Raw genomic sequence first — 21,183 nt, 5'->3', positions numbered from 1 at the left:
AGAAAGCAGTAAGCAAATAATTGAACTTATTTATTTGCTTTTCTGCCATTTGGAAGTGATAAAGAAAATATCACAGCAGTGTTAAGATGATACTCGATATTCAAATTTTACAGGGATATGATACATTATCCATTTGTTTTTACACTACATTATGTCTCGAATAGACACAAAGCTTAATTACCTCCTAGTGACATGCCTTGCTTGTTTTAATACACACAGATTGACTCAAAGACTGAAAGATTTAATTCCCTCCTGTCAAGTGTGACCACCATTCACTTGTCCTCAGAAAACACGATTTTATGTGCAGCGGTGGTACATAAATGACACTTCTGTTTTTTTTTGTTTGAAGCACCTCTTTACACCAAATAAGAAAAGGATAACAGATCCATGGATGAATACTTTAAACCTCAAGTAGAACAGTGGAGCACACAAGAGCGGAAAGCGATGCTGTAAACTTTGACTGAATTTAAAATAGCAAAAAAAGCTAACGAAGTGCAAGTGCTAAGGAGTACAACGGTAATATGATACTAGGTATGGCAATGAGAGGGAAAACAATGGATAACTGCCTTAGGAGGTTGTGTGGGCACTGCTCAAGAACTCTAATGCTACACTACGCAACAAGTCTCTCACATAGTGACAATCCAACAAGGGAAAACAAATACTAAGAAAAAGAGACTCAAAAAGATGACATACAAAGCCCGAGTTTGAGTTCTGCATAAATCGAGGCGAGAAGTTACATGAAACTCTTAGTTTGTTGTTGCTTTTTAGGCTTATTTTATGGCTATTTTAGAATTACAGTACATTTAGTAAAAGGTTATCCCGGTTAGTACTCAACTATTTATAAGCCTTTATTAGTTGTTTGTCACAAAAATAACAAACCAAAAATGTAGGCAAAACAATGTATTATTCCACAACAATAGCATATATTTGTAACATTATAGATTCTTAAAGTCACACTGGTGAAAATGATATATGCAACATAATGTAGTACGCATATCATGCAATTATATACTGTATTTGTTTTCACTGCTGTAATGTCCAGTCACTGTTGGTAATGAGGGTAATGTACAGGGAGCACTGCTTCATCTCTTTTCACCATGGCCCTTGCAGGTTCTTGGAATGAATACAGCAAATCGATGCAATAGGGTTACAATAAAGACAATGGCGGAAGGCGACAAGGGAACAATGTCAATACTCTGATTGCAGCGCAAGGCTTCAACTTATGCAACATATTCCTGAATTTGTGAATCATTTCATTACATTAGTGTAAACAGACAAATCTTCAACTGGCAAGATTGCTCTTGGTGGGAATTAATCCGTTACTATGCTGAATGGTACAATTTGACTTTTTTTTCAAGCGTTCACGCCTAAAAGCGTTTACAGCGTTCAAGTTAATTTCTGTTTTGAGTGCAGTTTTATTTCTTTTGAACAGCTTTCAACACAAATGAATGAAGAATGTATCCTAATCCTATAATTTATCCTCCTGGAAATTAATGCAGAATGTATCCTATTGGATTAAATGAGACAGCACAGGTGTACCTAGTCAAGTGGCCATAAAGTTTATATACTGTATGTATGTATATATATATATCGAGGGTATGTCCTTGGAGATGCGCCTTGTGGTGAAAAAAAAAAAAATGTGGTGGCAGAAAGTCCATCTTATGGCTGCTCAGACAACGTCTAAATACTGGCACATGATTATGGTGAATTTGATCGGGGCACAGGCTGACAGATACTGAGGTCAACGGACATATTTAAGTCATCAGTGATTATCACCGGTTTATTCTCTATTTAATAAGGGTGTCATATACTGCCCTGCAGTTCCATTATTGAAGCCGGGAGGGTGCTTTGTGTCCTCTTTCTCCCCCCTTCCCTCTCTGTTTTCAGCACCTGTCTTCAATCAGCCTCATCACCAGCGGTGTATATAAGTCTGCCTGTTCCCGGAAATCCTCGCCTAAGTATTGCAGTCTCTCCGAGCGGTACCACGGCCCATCTTATGTCAAGTAAGCTATACTGTTCCTCGCTTCCCTTGTTAACTCTTGTGTCTCCTTGTTCCCAGTGCTCCCCTGTGTTCCTGACCCACGTCATTCCTGCCACCAAGCCAGCCACCTGTTCTGTCCACTGCCTACCAACACATCCAGGACCACCACCATAACCTTTCCTCAATAAACTGTTCATCATTTTACATCTGACTCCGACTGCTCTTGGGTCCAGCTACTCCCCACACGTGACAGAATACTTAGGCCGCTATGGACGCAGCAACTGCGCAGGCTCTGAAGAACGCACTAACCCTCCAAGATGCCCACATTGGACAACAGGACAAAAACCTGCAAGAAATCATTCACAACATGTCTCCCTCCTTTCCCAACCCCTGTAAGTACTCCTCCCGAGCCTGCAGCCTACGAGCCACCCCGTTTCCCATACAAAGAACCTCATGTCCCTCCGCCTGATCCCTACTCCAGGGACAGGTGCATGTCGCCAATTTATTCTTAATTGCTCACTCGTATTAAATCTCCAACTGTTCAGTTATCCCACCGAACGTTCCAAAGTAGTATATGTCACTAATCTCCTCCGCGGCAAAGCAGCAAAATGCTGCTTTCTCCGCCGAACTCCGTATTTGATCACCCAATTCAGGGCAAAGAAGCCACCCATCGCCTCCTCACGCTAACGCATGGCTCTAAATCAACAGCAGAATATTCCATTGACTTCCGGATATTGGCAGGTGAATGCGGGTGTGACGACGTGGCACTTGGGGGGATTTTTTCAAATGGCCTCTCCAACCAACTCAAGGATGAGCTAGCGGTCCGGGACGAGCCATCGTCTCTCGAGGATCTCATCGCCCTTTCTATTCGGCTTGATAACCGACTGCGAGAGAGAGCACGAAAGAGGAGGGTCCGCGTATGTAAGAATTCCCACTCAGAGCACCGCGCCGTAAGCTTCTCACCCACCTCCCGCAATTCCGTCACTCCCCGTAGCTACCACAGAGCCCATGCAAATTGGTAAAAAAGTCTAGACCCACAGGAGCGTCAGCGTCGAGTCATCCAGCGGCTGTGTATCTAGTACGGTCAATCCGGTCACTTTATTTCCTCATGCTCCCTTCGATCAAAAGACCAGGCTCACAGGGACCCGAGAGCGTTGTGGTGAGCCTGACTGTTACCGCTTGCGTTATAGTTTCTGCTCAGAACACCGCCATTACTGCCCTTATATATTCCGGTGCCGATGACAACTTCATTCATGAAGCAATAATTCACCTGGTCCAAATCCCACTCCAACCACTTCTACCCCCAAAGAAAGTCACAGCCCTGGATGGCAGAATCATCTCCCCTGTTACCCACCAAACAGTGCCATTCATCTTGCTCATTTCGGGTATTCACCGTGAGAACATCTCACTTTTTGTTATCCCTTCCCCTGATACCCCATTAGTCATTGAAATTCCCTGGCTCAAAAAATACAACCCCACCATCGACTGGAGACACTTAGCTATCACTCGATGGAGCCCTCCCTGCCACTCACACTGCCTGCTCTCAGCTATACCGCCCTCTGATAAATCACCAGCCTCTTCCACGCCCGTGGACCTCCCCCGATTCCCTGAAGAATACCATGATCTCTCTCCGGTGTTCAGCAAAGACCATTTCTCATGAACCCCCACCGCCTGTATGACTGCGCAATTTATCTGCTGCCGGCGGCCCCTCTTCCTTCCAACCGTCTCTACAACCTTTCCTGACCTGAGAAAAAGGCAAGGGAGGACTATATCCATGACTCTCTGGCTTCCGGACTCATACGACCTTCCTCTTCTCCAGTAGGGACCGACTTCTTTTTTGTTGAAAAGAAAGACACCACTCTCCGCCCATGTATCGACTACCGTGGTCTGAATGACATCACCCTCAAAAATAAATCTCCGCTTCCCTTCAGCGACCCCTCGTTTGAACCCCTCTGCGACTCCCGGATATTCACCAAGTTATCTACGGAACGCCGGCCACCTCATCCGTATCCGAGAGGGGGATGAATGGAAAATTGCTTTCAACACCCCTCTCGGACACTTCGAATACCAGGTCATGCCGTTTGGATTGACTAATGCGCCTGCTGTCTTCAAGACCTTCATTAACGACGTCCTCCATGATATGCTGAACCGGTTTGTTTTTGTCTATTTGGATGACATTCTCATTTTCTCCTGCTCCCTTGAAGAACTTCACTGTCATGTACGCAAAGTCCTCCAACGCCTCCTTGAAAACCGCCTGTGTTAAACCAGAAAAATGTGAATTCCACCTCTCCTCTGCTTCATTGGAGCAGCCACTTGGCAGATCGAACTTGTGGTTCAGGAGGCCCAAAAGACTCACCCGGATCCCAAGACCGGGCCTCCAAACCGCCTGTTCGTACCCGATTACACACGCTCTGACATTCTTCAGTGGGCTCACAACTCCAAACTCACCTGTCATCCTGGCATCACCCGCACCATTCAGTACATCCAGCAGCATTTCTGGTGGCCCAGCCTTGTTCAAAACACCCGGGAGTTCGTCCAGGCCTGCTCCGTCTGTGCCCGAGGGATGTCTTCACACCTGCCCCCAGTTGGTCTGCTGCGTCCATTGCCTATCCCTAGCCACCCTTGGTCCCATATCACTCTGGGCTTTGTTACCAGTCTACCTCCTTCTGAAGGTAGCTCATCAAATCATTCTCACTATTGTCGATCGCTCTTCCAAATTCGTCCATTACGCAGCCATCCCCAAACTACCACCACCTCCAATACTGCTAACCTCCTTGTCCAGCATGTCTTTAGACTCCACGGTATTCTCATCGATATTGTCTCTGACAGAGGTCCTCAGTTCTCATCCCTGATATTGAAGGAATTCTGTAAAGCAGTGGGCGCAGAAGCCAGCTTGTCGTCAGGATATCATCCGCAGACCAACGGCCAGACAGAGCAGGCAAACCAATCTCTTGAATCAGCCATCTGTTGTGTTGCCGCACGCAACCCCTCCTCCTGGAGCTCATTCCTCCCGTGGATTGAGTACGCCCACAACTCCCTCACCAGTTCCGCTACTGGTATGTCCCCATTCATGGCTTGCACACTTTTTCTCATGGTAATTTGTGTGGACTTTGCATCAGTCCATCAAATAGGAAAAGAACCATCCGGAACCTTTTACACATCTGTGAAGGAACCATTCATGCTGAATGGTACATACAGGTTTTGGAGAAATATGCTGCCATCCAAGCAACGTCTTTTTCATGGAAGCCCCTGCTTATTTCAGCAAGACAATGCCAAACCACATTCCGCACATGTTACAACAGTGTGGATTCGTAGTAAAAGAGTGCGGGTACTAGAATGGCCTGGTGAGGTGCATTATGAAACGTAAAATACGACAACGGAGACCCCGGAGTGTTGAACAGCTGAAGCTGTACATAGAGCAAGAATGGGAAAGAAAGCTTCAACAATTAGTGTCCTCAGTTCCCAAACGTTTACTGAATGTTGTTAAAAGAAAAGGTGACTTAACACAGTGGTAAACATGACCCTGTCCCAGCTTTTGTGGAACATGTTGCAGCCATCAAATTCTAAGTTAATGATTATTTGCCAAAAACAATAAGGTTTATCAGTTTGAACATTAAATATCATTTCCTTGTAGTGTATTCAATTAAATATAGGTTGAACATGATTTGCAAATCATTGTATTCAGTTTTTATTTATGTTTAACACAATGTCCCAACTTCATTGGAATTGGGGTTGTACATGGGTGCGCATTATACACACACATCATACAATTACGGTAACCCTTGTTGAATGAACTGATGAAGCCTGGTTGGATGAGGGGCGAAATGTCTTCAAAGACGATCAGAACAGTCCAGTTGCGATCTATTCAATACCCTGCGAATCTTTATTCTGAATACCTTAGAGAATGTACGAAAACTATGACTATGGTTTGGGTTTTTATCCTAAACATAAGTATTCATCATGACAAAAACACAACATTCAGGATAGAAAAAAAACATTTGTTATACAAATCTTATTTACCGGAACAACTGCTCCAATATACTCATCGTATGCTAGCATAAAAGCGTCACAAAGGAATTGCTGCCCCTAACAAAAAAAAAAACTTGTTTTTGTGTGTCACACAAAATCATCAGAAATCTCTAGAATAAATTTCGACAAAATGCTCTATATTTTGTGATGTTGGGAAAACAAATTGAATGAACACGTCTGTGTCCTAGAATATCACTCTCTAAACTGCACCCAGCACAATTCAATTTCAATTATATAAAACTTTGAGTTCCAGTGAACATTTTAGTCAATTCAAAGTAATTCAAGTTGATTACAAGTCTTGCTTTCTGATTTCAAAATTATACACACACAGCTTCATTCCTCATGTTCAGTGCGGGGTTAATAGGCAGATGGTTTGCGTAAGAACAGATGTCTTATGGGGATGGAATTGAGTCTGGAAGACATCAGTCCTTGAGAAAGGGATTGATTGATGTGACCTTTAAAGATCAATGATTCCCTAGAGGTGAAGTGAAAACTGCCTGGCAGTTAACACAGTATCTTCTGATATCAATGTATGTAATGTATGGAATGTATTTATGAAATACAAATAAAAAAACTATCCATCCATTTTCTGAGCCGCTTCTCCTCACTAGAGTCGCGGGCGTGCTGGAGCCTATCCCATCTGTCATCGGGCAGGAGGCGGGGTACACCCTGAACTGGTTGCCAGCCAATCGCAGGGCACATACAAACACTCACATTCACACCTACAGGCAATTTAGAGTCTCCAATTAATGCATGTTTTTGGGATGTGGGAGGAAACCAGAGTGCCCGGAGAAAACCCATGCAGAGACGGGGAGAACATGCAAACTCCACACAGGCGGGACCGGGGATTGAACCCGGGCCCTCAGAACTGTGAGGCTGACGCTTTAACCAGTCGTCCACCGTGCCGCCATAAATAAACTAACTAAACTGAATTAAAAAAAAAAAAAAAGTACTTTAATAATTATTCACCATACCAAAATGAAGCTGTGGGCTGTAATCATTTTAAATCTATTTAAATCCTGCCATTTATCTCCTATGAAAATATTTCCATCCATCCATTTTCTGAGCCGCTTCTCCTCACTAGGGTCGCGGGCTTGCTGGAGCCTATCCCAGCTATCATTGGGCAGGAGGCGGGGTACACCCTGAACTGGTTGCCAGCCAATCACAGGGCACATACAAACAAACAATCATTCGCACTCACATTCACACCTACGGGCAATTGAGAGTCTCCAATTCATGCATGTTTTTGGGATGTGGGAGGAAACCGGAGTGCCCGGAGAAAACCCAAGCAGGCACGGGGAGAACATGCAAACTCCACACAGGCGGGGCCGGGGATTGAACCCGTGTCCTCAGAACTGTGAGGCTGACGCTCTAACCAGTCGGCCACCGTGCCGCCATGAAAAGATTTATTTTGGCATATTAACCCATTTCACAACAACTAGGTTAGAATTGTTTTCCATTACAATAATTATTGTGAAGCAATTGGAACCACAGAAGTTGTTCAACATAGACAAAATGAATTGGAGGTGAGAAAACGGGGGATAGGATACACAAATGCGACAGGCTGTGATTGTCCAGGATACCTGGCCAGATGTAGAAACTGTCGAAAAAAAATTGCCACAGCAGTGACAATGCACATGAGAAACTCATTTGGCCATAGTAAATTGGGGTAAACACAACAAAACCAGACAGTATGTAAAGGGGTGTAACAAAAGTTGGAGGCGGTCTATCGTGTGATGAGAAGTATTTGATTTTCCCCAAATCTTACGGTCCTTTCAAGTGTTCTGTCACTTTCTGCTGGGTGTTTTGTCAGGTTTCATCGTAGGTCTCATGGCAAGCTAGGGTGTATGGTGGTGTATGGTATTGTATGGCACCAAGTAGCGACACCTGCATTGTACCGAGGTATTTTGATGTATATTTAAAAAATAAATAAATATATAAAATAAACTTGCAGGACAGCGCTCAATTCATACGGTGTCTTAAAGGCTAGTACCCAAAAAGCCAACAGTCAGCCAATGACTTGTGTAGACAGCACACGTAAACAGTAGTGATCTCGAATGTGCCCTGTCAAGCATGTCCTTATAGTCTGTCCAACAAGCAGAAGGGGGATCATCATCAGGCATTGTCACCCTCTACAGGATGCCATTCCTCATTGGAGTTATCCAGAGGCTTGACGATTACACATAAACTGCACCCCTCCCATCCCCGTTAAAAAACACCATTGACGTCTTTAGACGGCATGGCAGGGAACAGGTCGATTCTGAATGATGTCTTTGGACGACATTGTCAGGGAATGAATTAATGTTGTGATGGTGATACAGTGTAATTAAGGTAGAAACAGCACATGTAAACAGTAGTGATCTTCAATGTGCCCTGTCAAGCTTGTCCTTATAGTACTGGGCAGTTTATCCAATAGAAGAGGGCTCATTGGATGGATTATTGATTGAAAGGGTTGTTAAATTCACTGATGACAAATTTGACATCCAAGACAGAGGGAAAACATCAAGCACTAGAGAACTTCAAGGTTAGATTGTGGTCTAATATGTTTTTAATGACTGTATATACCATACATGTACTGTATATACGAGACGTACAATTGTATATATCTAAAAACACACATATTTGTCATCTAATATACATGATAATGCAGGCATTGATCTAATTAATTAAAAAATTAAATGCTAAGAATAGGGAAATTCCAGTATTACATCATTTTCAAGTTTAGCTTGTTTGGAATTAATAAAAATAAATTATTCAAGTATTTGAAGTTGTTTTGTCAGTTTTTATTCCACTGCTTTTACTGATGTTTTAGATTTTTGCTGTGGTATCGTTTCAGTACTGGTATCAAGATACTTTATGCAGGTGTAGGATTGAAGTCAGTATTTTGGTATCGTGACACCACTAGTATGGTAGCTGTTTCATTACGTTCAATCACAGTGGGTCTCGGGGTATGACTCTTTACTGGCCAGGTGCGATATTGGACGGTCTGACACAGCGTACGCAATCTGGGAGGGGGTAAAAAGCCAGGCATGGCAGTGGATCTTCTTTCGAGTCTGCCGTTGCAACAAACATGGTCCAATGCTGCCTGGCATCCACGTGTCAGCCATAGAAAGCCTTGGCAGAATGTGGAAAAATTTGACAGACCTAGAGGGATCTCATCAGAATGTGACGGGCCAGGAGGGAACATACTGGCACCGGATGCCGTGCCGTAGTGCGCATTTGAGCTTTGAGGACTAAGCACCCCCTTCAAACCACAGCCCGTCAGACATACCGTGATAGGCTGTCAGAAAACTCAGCAAGACTTAAATATGGAGAAAACATTGCCCAAAATCCAGTAGTACACTACGTTTCAGACAAATGGGGCTGCCATGGCAACCAGGCAAAAAAAATTAAATCTAGCATTATGCAGTCGACACACTTTGGGACATATACAGTATAAGTAAGTCAATTCAGATTCAGATGGTCAGTTAAAGTAACAGTAAAAAATAGTTTTTGTTTTTGTTTGTTTGTTTGTTTTTACTTTAATTGTTGTTTTTCTTTGTGTGAGAAGCGGGGTTCACCCAGGCCTGGCTATTTAAAATTGTAAACAATGAATCTGTAAAATGCATAGTATGTCTCCTTAACCCATTCACTGCCAGCTGTTCCTTGAGCAGGGACTGTCAGGGATTTTCGAGCAATTTCACTCGTTTTTCAAGGCCCACAGAATATTTTGTACTATGACTATGGAAACACCAAAACCACCAAAAGAAAGATCGGACTCTCTTCTTTCATCAGAAAAAAAAGTTTGTCTCGAGGTGATACCATTCTTTAGTAATCAGCAGTCAAATATACGCTAATTTCTGATTCTGAAGAAAAAAAACTGAGAAAACAGCCTTTTTGTGAAAGCAGACAGATCAAGCAGAACAATGACTTTGACACAAATTTTTTTTTTTTGTGAAAATCTCAAACATCTGAACATAAAACAACAATGAGAACGTCCTTTTGACAAAAATTATTTATTTACAACTATGTACAGGACTGACATAAGACAAAAATGCATGGACAAATAGGGCTGATCTAAGGCGTCATTCCTGTTGGTCACAGGAATATTTATCTTGCCTTGGCACAATACATTTCTTGTACCGAAAGCTTTTTTTTTTTACTTTTTTTTTCATTTTGTCTTCTCTCTTTTCTGCCATTATGCTTGCCTCTTCTCATTGTCTCCTTGTTCCCGCCTCCTCCTCCTTCTTTCTCTGAGGGAGGGACATTCACATCAAGGCATTGTCACCCTCTACAGGGTGCCATTCTTCATTTCAGTTATCCAGAGGCTTGACGATCACACATAAACTGCACCAGACCCTACCCCACCCATCCACGTTAAAAAAAACGCCATTGCCGTGCAGGGAATAGCTCGATTCTGAATGACGTCTTTGGACAGCATTGTCAGGGAATGAGTTAATGTTGTGATGGTGATGCAGTATAATTCAGGTAGAAACAGCACATGTAAACAGTACTGATCTTGAATGCGCCCTGTCAAGCTTGTCCTTATAGTACTGGGCAGTTTATCCAACAAGCAGAAGTGGGATCATTGGATGGATTATTGATTGAAAGGGCTGTTAAGGTCACTGATGACAAATTTGACATCGAAGACAGAGGAAAAACATTCAGCTCTGGAGAACTTCAAGGTTAAACTGTGCATTACAAATTAGTCTTACAACACTCCCATTTCTTCATTATGCAGTAACCTCTTACATCAGAGGACCCCTCAAGGTACAATCATTGATGAAAAGAGAAAAACAACCTTGGCTAATTCATACCATATCTTTAAAAGTGACTTATCAGGTAGGATAGAGGATTCTGGAAAATTAAGGTTGAAAGGAAAAAAGCTCTTGGTGGTGTCTTACAGGGTTTTATTTCCACCTTACTTTACCTGAGGACTGGTGAAAATAAACAGAATTTTGAGCAGAACAATGTTGAAAGAGAAAAAAAAGAAAAGATGGTGAACTTTGAAGCTAGTTTCACCTTACTGTGAAATACAACAGAAAGGATATCTCTGATTTATGTACAATGTTCACAAGAAGCTCTATACCACGTCATGGTCATCTTTATTAAATTCAATAGTGATTTACACGCTTACCAACAGGTATAATGTTATGCTGTTTAAGTAGCTGACGCAGCTACAGTACAGCCTTTCAGCTTGTACAGGTCCTTCACTGGTGTTTTTTTCCATACACACGACCGCTGCATACATTCGAAACACAACCTGACCCACCCACACAAATAAGACCCACAAAAGAATACTCCTGTATAATGAAACTGATTAAAATCTTATGCTCCTTATCCACTAATGCTGAATTCAGAGTCTGACAGGGAATTTAGTTTGGTCGTTTGAATTTATTTTGCTTGTATTCTTGTGAAGCTAGTCTGCTGATAATCAAATGTAGCAGAGGTAATATTCAAATATAAATATTGTGCATTAGAGTTTTCTGAGTGTGAGTGTATATGTCGTTGCCGTTGACTTGACAAGAGGATTGATCTGCACAGATGTAGTATCACTGGATGGGCGTGAAAAAAACAGTAGACAGGTTTTATTTGTGTTAAAACAAACCACATTTGAACTATTTCTTATCAATCTAGAACAGTGATTCCCAACCCTTATGGAGCCAAAGCACATATTTTACAATTGAAAAATCTCATGGCACACCAACAAACAAAAATGTCACAAAAAGGTGGATACATTAATTGCTGTATGTACTTCCTGCCATCTAATAGAAGACCATTCATTTGTCACTATGCCTCACTGGCATAAATATAAGAACAAAGATACATAATTTCTTGTAAATAAATTTTTTTTGGAGCAATTACGTAAAATGCTATAATTTCCCCCGGCACACCTGACGAGCGCTCACGGCACACTAGTGTGGTCCGGCAGACTGGTTGAGAATACTGATCTCGATTTACACTAGGCAGGGCGAGGTCGTTCAAGGCATGTCCCTGTGTGTTTCCTGAGAGAAGATAAACTCTCAAACACATCCATCCATCCATCCATCCATTTTCTGAGCCGCTTCTCCTCACTCGGGTCGCGGGCGTGCTGGAGCCCATCCCAGCTATCATCGGGCAGGAGGCGGGGTACACCCCGAACTGGTTGCCAGCCAATCGCAGCGCACATACAAACAAACAACCATTCACACTAACATTCACACCCACGGGCAATTTAGAGTCGTCAATTAACCTACCATGCATGTTTTTGGGATGTGGGAGGAAACCGGAGTGCCCGGAGAAAACCCACACAGGCACGGGGAGAACATGCAAACTCCACACAGGCGGGGCCGGAGATTGAACCCAGGTCCTCAGAACTGTGAGGCAGATGCTCTAACCAGTGGTTGACCGTGCCGCCTTCTTTCAGACATTTGTACTTAATAGAAGCTAACATCTGGAAGTTGCAAACCTGCTGTACTTGTATTTAGATTGGAATGTTATTTCTGTCAGAAAATCATTAAAGTGTAGTGGGTCATTCATTCACTTGACATTCATTCAGTTCCTCCTTGGTGACATTGGGAGCGTGAAAGATTGTCTGTTCATGTCTGTACGTGTCCAATGATTTACTTGTGACCAGTACAGGGTGAAGTCATCCTTTAGCTCTAAATTAGCTGAGGTAGGTTTTATCTCCCCATGATCCTAAACAGGATAAGCTTTATAGAAAGTAGGATGGGATGGATGGATGGCTATATTGATGGAGCTCGGTCCTCTGCTCATGCTTTGTTCCCTAATAAATGGCATGTGATCTTCGAACATCTCCCTGCAGTAAGTGATGAGGCCAAAGATAAAATTGACACTGATTTTGTCTGCGATATTGCCTGACACCACTGTAGGATAGATTTATGTAGCCAACTTACTTCTGAATTCTATCTTTATATTGAGAAATCAATGATGTGGATTCCAGACACAACAATATGGACAGCATTGAGTCAAACAAATGAATGACAAACTTATTCCTATTGGTTATTGATGCTTTCTAATCAGCTTCAAGGTCCAACTATGTATGAGGATATATATACTGTATATACTATACTACTGTAAATACTATATATACCTCGATAAAACGGACCCCAATATAACGGATATAGGATAAAACGGACCGTCGGGATTTAATAATGTGTCCAAAAATACTTTCTATTTGTCAACTTAAACTGCTGTTGACAAAGTCTGTTCGTTCCAGAATTGTCCGCTGTTGTTTACTGGCACTGTGGCGCAATGCAAGGCAGAGAATGGGACTGACGTATTTCCGGGTCACAGATGTACAAAAAAAATAGATCCGATTCCAAAAGACGTGCCTCCCATGCTTATGTGACGGCCATGTTGTATGTAGGGCATTGACAGAGGTGGGTAGAGTAGCCAAATATTGTACTCAAGTAAGAGTACTGTTATTTTAGAATAATATGACTCAACTAAAAGTAAAAGGTAGTCATCCAAATATTTACTTGGGTAAGAGTAAGAAAGAACTCAATGAAAAAAACTACTCAAGTAAAGAGTAACTTTACTAAATCAGAGCATGAACATCATCCATCCATCCATTTTCTGAGCCGCTTCTCCTCACTAGGGTCGCGGGCGTGCTGGAGCCTATCCCAGCTATCATCGGGCAGGAGGCAGGGTACACCCTGAACTGGTTGCCAGCCAATCGCAGGGCACATACAAACAAACAAGCATTCACACTCACATTCACACCTACGGGCAATTTAAAGTCTCCAATTAATGCATGTTTTTGGGATGTGGGAGGAAACCGGAGTGCCCAGAGAAAACCCACGCAGGCACGGGGAGAACATGCAAACTCCACACAGCCGGGGGCGGGGATTGAACCCGGGTCCTCAGAACTGTGAGGCCAACGCTCTAACCAGTCGATCACCGTGCCACCCATGAACATCAAATAAAATTAAATAAAAACATAATACATGGGAGTCGACACGCACCTGCCACCATTTCAGTTTTTAACCGCCCAAAAGCCAACAACACATACATTGGGCCTTACAGAAACATTAATCTGCTTTATTCGCTTAAATGGCTTCATGAGGAAGCTGTTTGGTGAACTGACATTGATTGTCCCCCCTCCCCATTTCACCATCACCTCAGGAGATAAAATGGCAGAAAGTGTTTTCTCAGCTTCCAAGGTATGAAAATGAATGATGCTTCAGTATGTGGAAAATGTAAAGAGTATTTGTTTTTCAGACTATTGATTCAGTAAACCATGTAAAGATCTTTTACAGGGAACATCTCATTGAAAATATATTATTTAAATAGCTTTTTTTCAAACGTTGCCTTCTACTTTTTTGTGGTTGTTAGACCAAACTGAGATGCTTCAAAAGTACTCAGGCACTGAAAGTAATTGATGGCCACACCTTTATAAAGTCGAGTGAAAACAGGGAATCTGTTAATGAAAAGTGAAACTCCCATGTAATGGGGGGGATGTGATGCCTTCGCTCTTACCTTCCTCCCACCCTTGGGAACTTTCCGCCCTTTTTTCGGTCTTTTGGTGGTGCTCTTCCCATGTGTCCCCCGTAGTCACTATGTTCCATGTAAACTCAGGGACACCATCTAAATTCTGGTTGCATGTTTTGCTTCTGTTGCACAGCAGATCTAGTAGAAAGAGACATTCAAAATTATCCTGAGAAGAAATGATACCAAATGCTTTATTATAGCAGTAGTAGTATAATCAATACAAGGTACAAATGACCAAAGATTTGCATGGAAAAAGAAAGAGAAACTCAATAAAGGAAAAGCCATAGCGCAGTGACCAGATGATGCTTGATTATAATAAACTGGGTCAAAAATCATTGAATGAACAGAAACATATCTGATACTGTATTTAAAGAAAACATAATGCCAGTGGAAAAAGAGGATGCTCAGATACAGTAAGTGCATCAATATACACTTTGTTTGTAATTAAAGTTCAATTCAAAAATAGTTGCGTAAGACCATGTATCAAAGGATTGTTAATAATTACAATTATTACCATCATTGTCAGTCCTTTGTAAATTGGAGACAGGGAGGGAAAGCAACGCCCTACCATTCATCTATGTTTATATACTGTATATTAGCTGGGATCAGAGAAGTAATCAAGGACGTTCGTCCACTGAACACATACAGTCCATGTATCATGCATTGTCATTGCTAACTTCCCAGTGCCACATTTCCATTATGTATTTAAGTTTGTTTGTCAATATGTTAAACCAAGCAAATGTATCTGTCCAGACAGTGTAGAAGTGTAATGTGAGGTCACTGATCACGCTAATGAGTGTATCATAATTAGCACATGGCTAGAAGGAAAGTTAATTTAACAGTAGGCTAACCAAATGTTAAACAAGCAATAAATTATGCTCAAATATGCTTTTTTTTCTTCTTTTTGCCGAATCAGCCCGTTCTGCGGCTTCTTAACACATCCGTCTGTCACGTACGTGGTTAAGCCGAGGGCGAGTAACGCAAGGCAAGAACATGGTGGACCCAATTGCAGGGAAGCAGGGAGGCAAGGCAGGAGTCTCAAAATAATATTTAATCTTCAAAAAGGGAAAACTAAACCTAAGTCCCACAACAGATACCAATCAAATCAAAGTAACAAAGAAACACTCGAATATCTAAAACTGGAAACAAACTATGACCTGTGAGTAAGACGTGGAATAGAAAGGGAGAATGACACCTGACAATAACATACCACAATGATAAAGAGAACTGACAACTATGACATGGCAGAGACATGTGACAACAACAATGAACCGACAAGAACTGAAAGAAACCAGGGAACTAAATACAAACAGATAGACGAGACAACGAGGAACACCTGGACAAGACATGAGTGGCTGGAGAGAGCTGATTGGTCGACACAAAGCAGACGAGAACAGGTGGACACAACAACTTAATGAGCACACGACAAATATGGAACACAGGAAAACATGGAACAAAACTAAACACAACCCAAACCAAAACACAGACCATGACACCGTCACGCATTTCAGAGGTTGTGAGTTTGTATCCAGGCTCCGGCCTTCCATTGTGGAGTTTGCAGGTTATCCCGGTGCTCGCATGAGTTTTCTCTGTGTACTCTAGTTTCCTCCCACATTCCCAAAACATGCACGTTAGGTTGATTGAAGACTAAATTGTAATAAGGTGTGAATGTGAGTGGGGATGGTTGTTTGTCCATGATTGTCTATATGTGTTCTGCGATTGGCTGGCACACCTCAGACCCCAAGTCAACTGGGATAGGCTCCAGCACACCCACAACTCTGATGAGGATAAACAGGATAGGAAATATACTTCCATCATGTGAAGATTATTGATGTGTCCTCACTTATGGTAGGATGTACCTTAGTAAAGCTTAATCTACCGTAAACATGGACCACCTACAGTATCTATGAACACCATTAAATATCTAGAACATACTAAGTATAATAGGTGCCTTTTCCTTAAATGTTTGTAGTAAACAATATCACAGGCGGTGTAGGAGCAAATTAAGTGGTCACAGCCAACCGACTTCAATACTGTCCAATCAAAGCGAGTCTTTTAAATGCAGCACGCAAGTGACACACCGATAGTTTTTGACATGGGAGAAGAAGAAACCGATTTGCTTGAGTCCGGGTCTGCTAATGAATGAAATACATCTGATCCACCCCAGATGTCCGCGGAGCTTGTGTATTTGTCTACCCACTCTACGAGAAGGTGGGATAGACCCTGTTTTGGTACTTTAGTGGATTGGTGTACTGACAACGCATTTAAAATAGGACGTCTGCGATGGTGTGGGCGTCACCACAGCCGGCTTCAATCCTGTCCAATGGAAGCGAGTTATTGCATACCCTTTAAAAAGCAGCGCAAATAGTCTGATTGGTGACATCATATATGAGGAAGAGACCTTAATAATCCGAGCGTGACTGGAACATTGCGGAATACCGTTATTAAAGTACAGAATGAGCTGCTGAATAATTGCGGATAACTTAAATGTGTCCGCAGACCTCATTGATATGTTTCTCTGCTGACGACTCGTTGACTTATCAGTTCGACCCCGAGTTCGGGGTGGAAAAAGTACATGAACCCCTAGGCTAATGACTTCTCCAAGAGATTATAGGAGTCAGGAGTCAGCCAGTCTGGAGTCCAGTCAATGTGACAGGACTTGGTTAAAACTTAAAGTCGCTAATCACGTGTTTTTGGCATGTCTTCTTCCAATTTCCCTTGTTAAATCAGCTGATGTAATTTGGATAACTCAAGAGAGCATGGGTTTGTTTTCCTTTGGACTGCACATAATAGGGCGGCACGGTGGCCGACTGGTTCGAGCATCAGCCTCACAGTTCTGAGGTGCGGGGTTCAATCCCCGCCCCCGCCTGTGTGGAGTTTGCATGTCCTCCCCGTGCCTGCGTGGGTTTTCTCCGGGCACTCCGGTTTCCTCCCACATCCCAAAAACATGCATTAATTGGAGACTCTAAATTGCCCGTAGGCATGACTGTGAGTGCAAATGGTTGTTTGTGTCTATGTGCCCTGCGATTGGCTGGCAACGAGTTCAGGGTGTACCCTGCCTCCTGCCCGATGACAGCTGGGATAGGCTCCAGCACGCCCGCGACCCTAGATGAGGAGAAGCGGCTCAGAAAATGGATGGATGGATGCACATAATAGTTATAGCAGCAAGAGGAGCCATTAACAAAAAGAGACCATAAAAGCATTTCCTACATGGGTTTTTTTTACCCTCAGGTCTGCCCAAACGTTTTCTTGGTTAAACCTGATACTGTTTTTCAGAGCAGCAATAATTAGAGATGTGACACATTTTCAATAACATTGATTTTATGATGCATCACGAAGTACAAATGAATATACTTAGCATTAACTAGACATTACTGCAGTTTGAGATTGAAGATAAAATGCAGATAAGATTTTGAAATTATTGTTTTTTTTATTATTATTTATTTTTTTAAGAAACCACCGCGCTGTAGGAAGAACAACCTATCAGAGACAGAAGGTGCGACTGACAAGGTGTCAATCATTTGCTGTTTACTTTTGCTGTTGTTTTTCAATGCAATTAAAAACATTACTGCCCGCTGAGGGGAAAATAATATTCGTGTAAAAAATGTAATGGAATGGGAAAGCACAATGTAAACAGCACAATATTATCTATGCTTTTGTTACAATAGGCTAAGGTCTAATTAGGATGCCATTACACTAGTATCTGTGTAAAGTGGACTCTCGCATATTGATGGTTCGGCATTGGCAGATTCACCTATTCAATGATTGTTTTTTGTTTTTCAAAATTTTCGGGGGGGTTGGTGGATCTACCCCTGTTATTTGTGGGAACTGCTTATTGGGCATCAATTATTTGATGATTTTCGCTATTCACGGTCGGGCCCAGACCCTATCACCTGCCAATAGCGGGGGTCCACTCTATAGAGGAGTGCGTTCTTCAACTGGGTTTCACGATTCAAAAGTAATGTTGTTATATTACGCTCTAGTTTTTATTGCAAACCTTGTATCGTGGACATGGATGTTTACCACTGGATTCCAATGGGAGCATTTCATGAATGACTTTTTTACATGTTGAAAAGATTGTAGTCTTGTTCTATTATCGTTCTAACGTTTTACTTAAAAATGATAACAGCATACATTTTCTTGAGTAAAAGTACTTTTGAGAACCTAATATGCAGTTGTCCAGAAGTCTTGTCAAGTTGCAGCAGAAGAAAGCAGATGCAAGTACAGGAAGCAGCTGCACAGCATGAAGAAGCACGCTGGACAGAGGGGGGTAAAACATCTTGGCACAGTCCGGTTACCTAAATTATTCTTAGTATTTTAATGTATTCTTTATTTATTTCTCATCGAATCACTGTAATGTGTGCTTGCTGTCGACAAGCTATTAACACGAATGTCATCTGGCTGTATTTCATGTATTTGTTTATTATATGCTAAAAACACACTCCTGTTACTCAAATGAAAAGTTTCAGTATAATAAAACAATGAAATTACCAAATACATTTGCCTAAACAGATTTCCAGCAAAATGACTAAACAGAACAGATACTGTGATGGAAATAATAAAGATCAAAACACAGTTGAGTATTTCTTAAATGATCTATCTATAGCTGCAGGGTTTTATAGCACATACCAAAAACAAATATTCATTGCTAATGCTTTTGGTTCCTGTCTCTCAATAATGTAAAATGTTCGCTACCAAAAAACAAGTTTAATTAAGGCAGACATGAAATATACTCTAGTACTGTGCACAATGACACAGCACATATTTTCTTTGCTGAAGAAAACAGAAAACTTAATGGGTACAAGGTAACTTTCATATGAAAGATGCAGGTGTGCAATATCACTTCTTTTGTGTGGCTGACAGGTATGGATATAAATTTATATGGAGCTCCATTTTAAGTAAGATAGTACTCTTGATTCTTTTTGCAGCCTACAGTCAATTTATTTTACATAATGAAAATCAATCAGCATGCTATTTGTTGTTTATGAAATGCTTCAAGAGATCTGTATTTTTTATCCAAATTGCTATCATCGTATTATATACACATATTCCCAACTTATCAAAAGGTTGCAGTCATGAGTCATGAATGTTCATGAGGCTTGGAAGACTGTAGAATATAGACCGGTCAACTCAAGGACCACACCTGCATTAACATACTATCCGGAGTTTTGCTGGGATAAACTTTTCAATGCTGTTCAACAAGGCTGCATTATTAAATGGGAAATAATTGTATATAACTCAAATACAAGTGAAGTCCGTTCATAGTACACAATAAATGACAGGGTCCATACAATCAATATGTTTACAAGCTTTAAAGTCCATTAGTTAATTTTAATGCAGTGGGGAAATCATTTATTAAGCGTAACATACATGGTGAATTAACAAGGGTGTTGATTTGTTAATGAGCCTTTCATGACACGGACCCAGGACACATTCATCAACTGGAGCACAATTGAGCGGTGTGTCCTATAATGTGACCCAAGGTCATGGAGATGCTGATCGACTGTGGTCATTTTAATTTTGTTGAAAAAGCTATCCGTCAATCCCATGTTAGGCATGATCCATGCAGTTCCAAAATGTGTGATATTTGTGGAAAAAAATAGAAGGTGGAACATTAAACAGCCGGTATGCTGGCGCCTAGCCCAGCTGACTCAGGCCGGGAGGCAGGGTACACCCTGAACCAGCCAATTGCAGGACACATAGACCCAAACAACCATTCACACCTAAAGGCAATTTAGAGTTTTCACTTAACCTACCATGCATGTTTTTGGGGATCTGGGAGGAAACTGGAGTACCCGGAGAAAACCCACCCAGGCACAGTGAGAGCACACAAACTCCACAAAGGCGAGGCCGGATTTGAACCCGGGTCCTCAGAACTGGGAGGCAGATGTGCTAACCAGTGCCGCATATATATATATATATATATATATAATGTTTAAGAAAATTGCTAAGAAATATTACAATATTATTTCTCAATTATATATGATATTTTTCTACTTGCATTAATTCTTCAGGGAGTCCAGTGAGACAGGTCAAATTTGGTTATGAAAATTTGAATTAATATGATTCATTCATATTTAAAAAACTAAATAGAAAATCCTCATTCTGTTCAAAATAGTAAGAGATCGCCCTGAATTTAAAGAGTCCACATTTCAGAGCACTTCATGATGCTAGATGGTCTCTTTAATGAAACCAATAAAACTTGAATAAAAAAGTTTCTTTACTTAATATGAGTTATTTTACTTTCTATATGATCTACATGATGATGATGTCCACAAAATATATATATATAATAAGATATTCAGCACAATGTTAAGTACCGTAATTTTCTCATGTATAATGCGCACCCCCCCCCCCCCCCCAAAAAAATGTCAAAAGTCAATAGTGCACATTATACTTTTTTTTTTTTTTTTAAATATGACTGATGACTGAACAACAACCATAATTAATTTCTTTATGGTTATGTTTTGTTTAATGATAATGCTTTTCTGAAATGCTTGACTGTTTAATTTTAATCCCATTAAAATAAAATTAAATGTGTTTCGCCCAGTCCTTCATGTTTTGTACCCATCTTACAAATTCTGCCAGGGTAATCAAACAAATGAGCACAACTGTGCATTTTCTAATTTACTAAATGAAAATAGGGCTTTGAATTTTTAAAAAGTATTACTTGGTCAAATAAAGTGCTAAACTTCAGAATA

General features: G+C 41.4%; 1 protein-coding gene across 1 annotated transcript in view; it reads right to left on the bottom strand.

The window, feature by feature from the left end:
• The window catches only part of alk (ALK receptor tyrosine kinase), a 362,245-nt gene that overhangs the window by 204,039 nt on the left and 137,023 nt on the right, over positions 1-21,183 (bottom strand). The window contains exon 3 of the mRNA XM_061697428.1: positions 14,471-14,620. Within this exon, the coding sequence (XP_061553412.1) occupies positions 14,471-14,620 (150 nt within the window). The remainder of the gene's footprint in view (positions 1-14,470; positions 14,621-21,183) is intronic.

Source organism: Phycodurus eques, chromosome 14 (genome assembly GCF_024500275.1).
Source record: "Phycodurus eques isolate BA_2022a chromosome 14, UOR_Pequ_1.1, whole genome shotgun sequence".
In the NCBI taxonomy this organism is placed as follows: domain Eukaryota; kingdom Metazoa; phylum Chordata; class Actinopteri; order Syngnathiformes; family Syngnathidae; genus Phycodurus; species Phycodurus eques.
The sequence above is the reverse complement of the archived record's forward strand: the minus strand, read 5'-3'. Positions and strand labels throughout refer to the sequence as shown.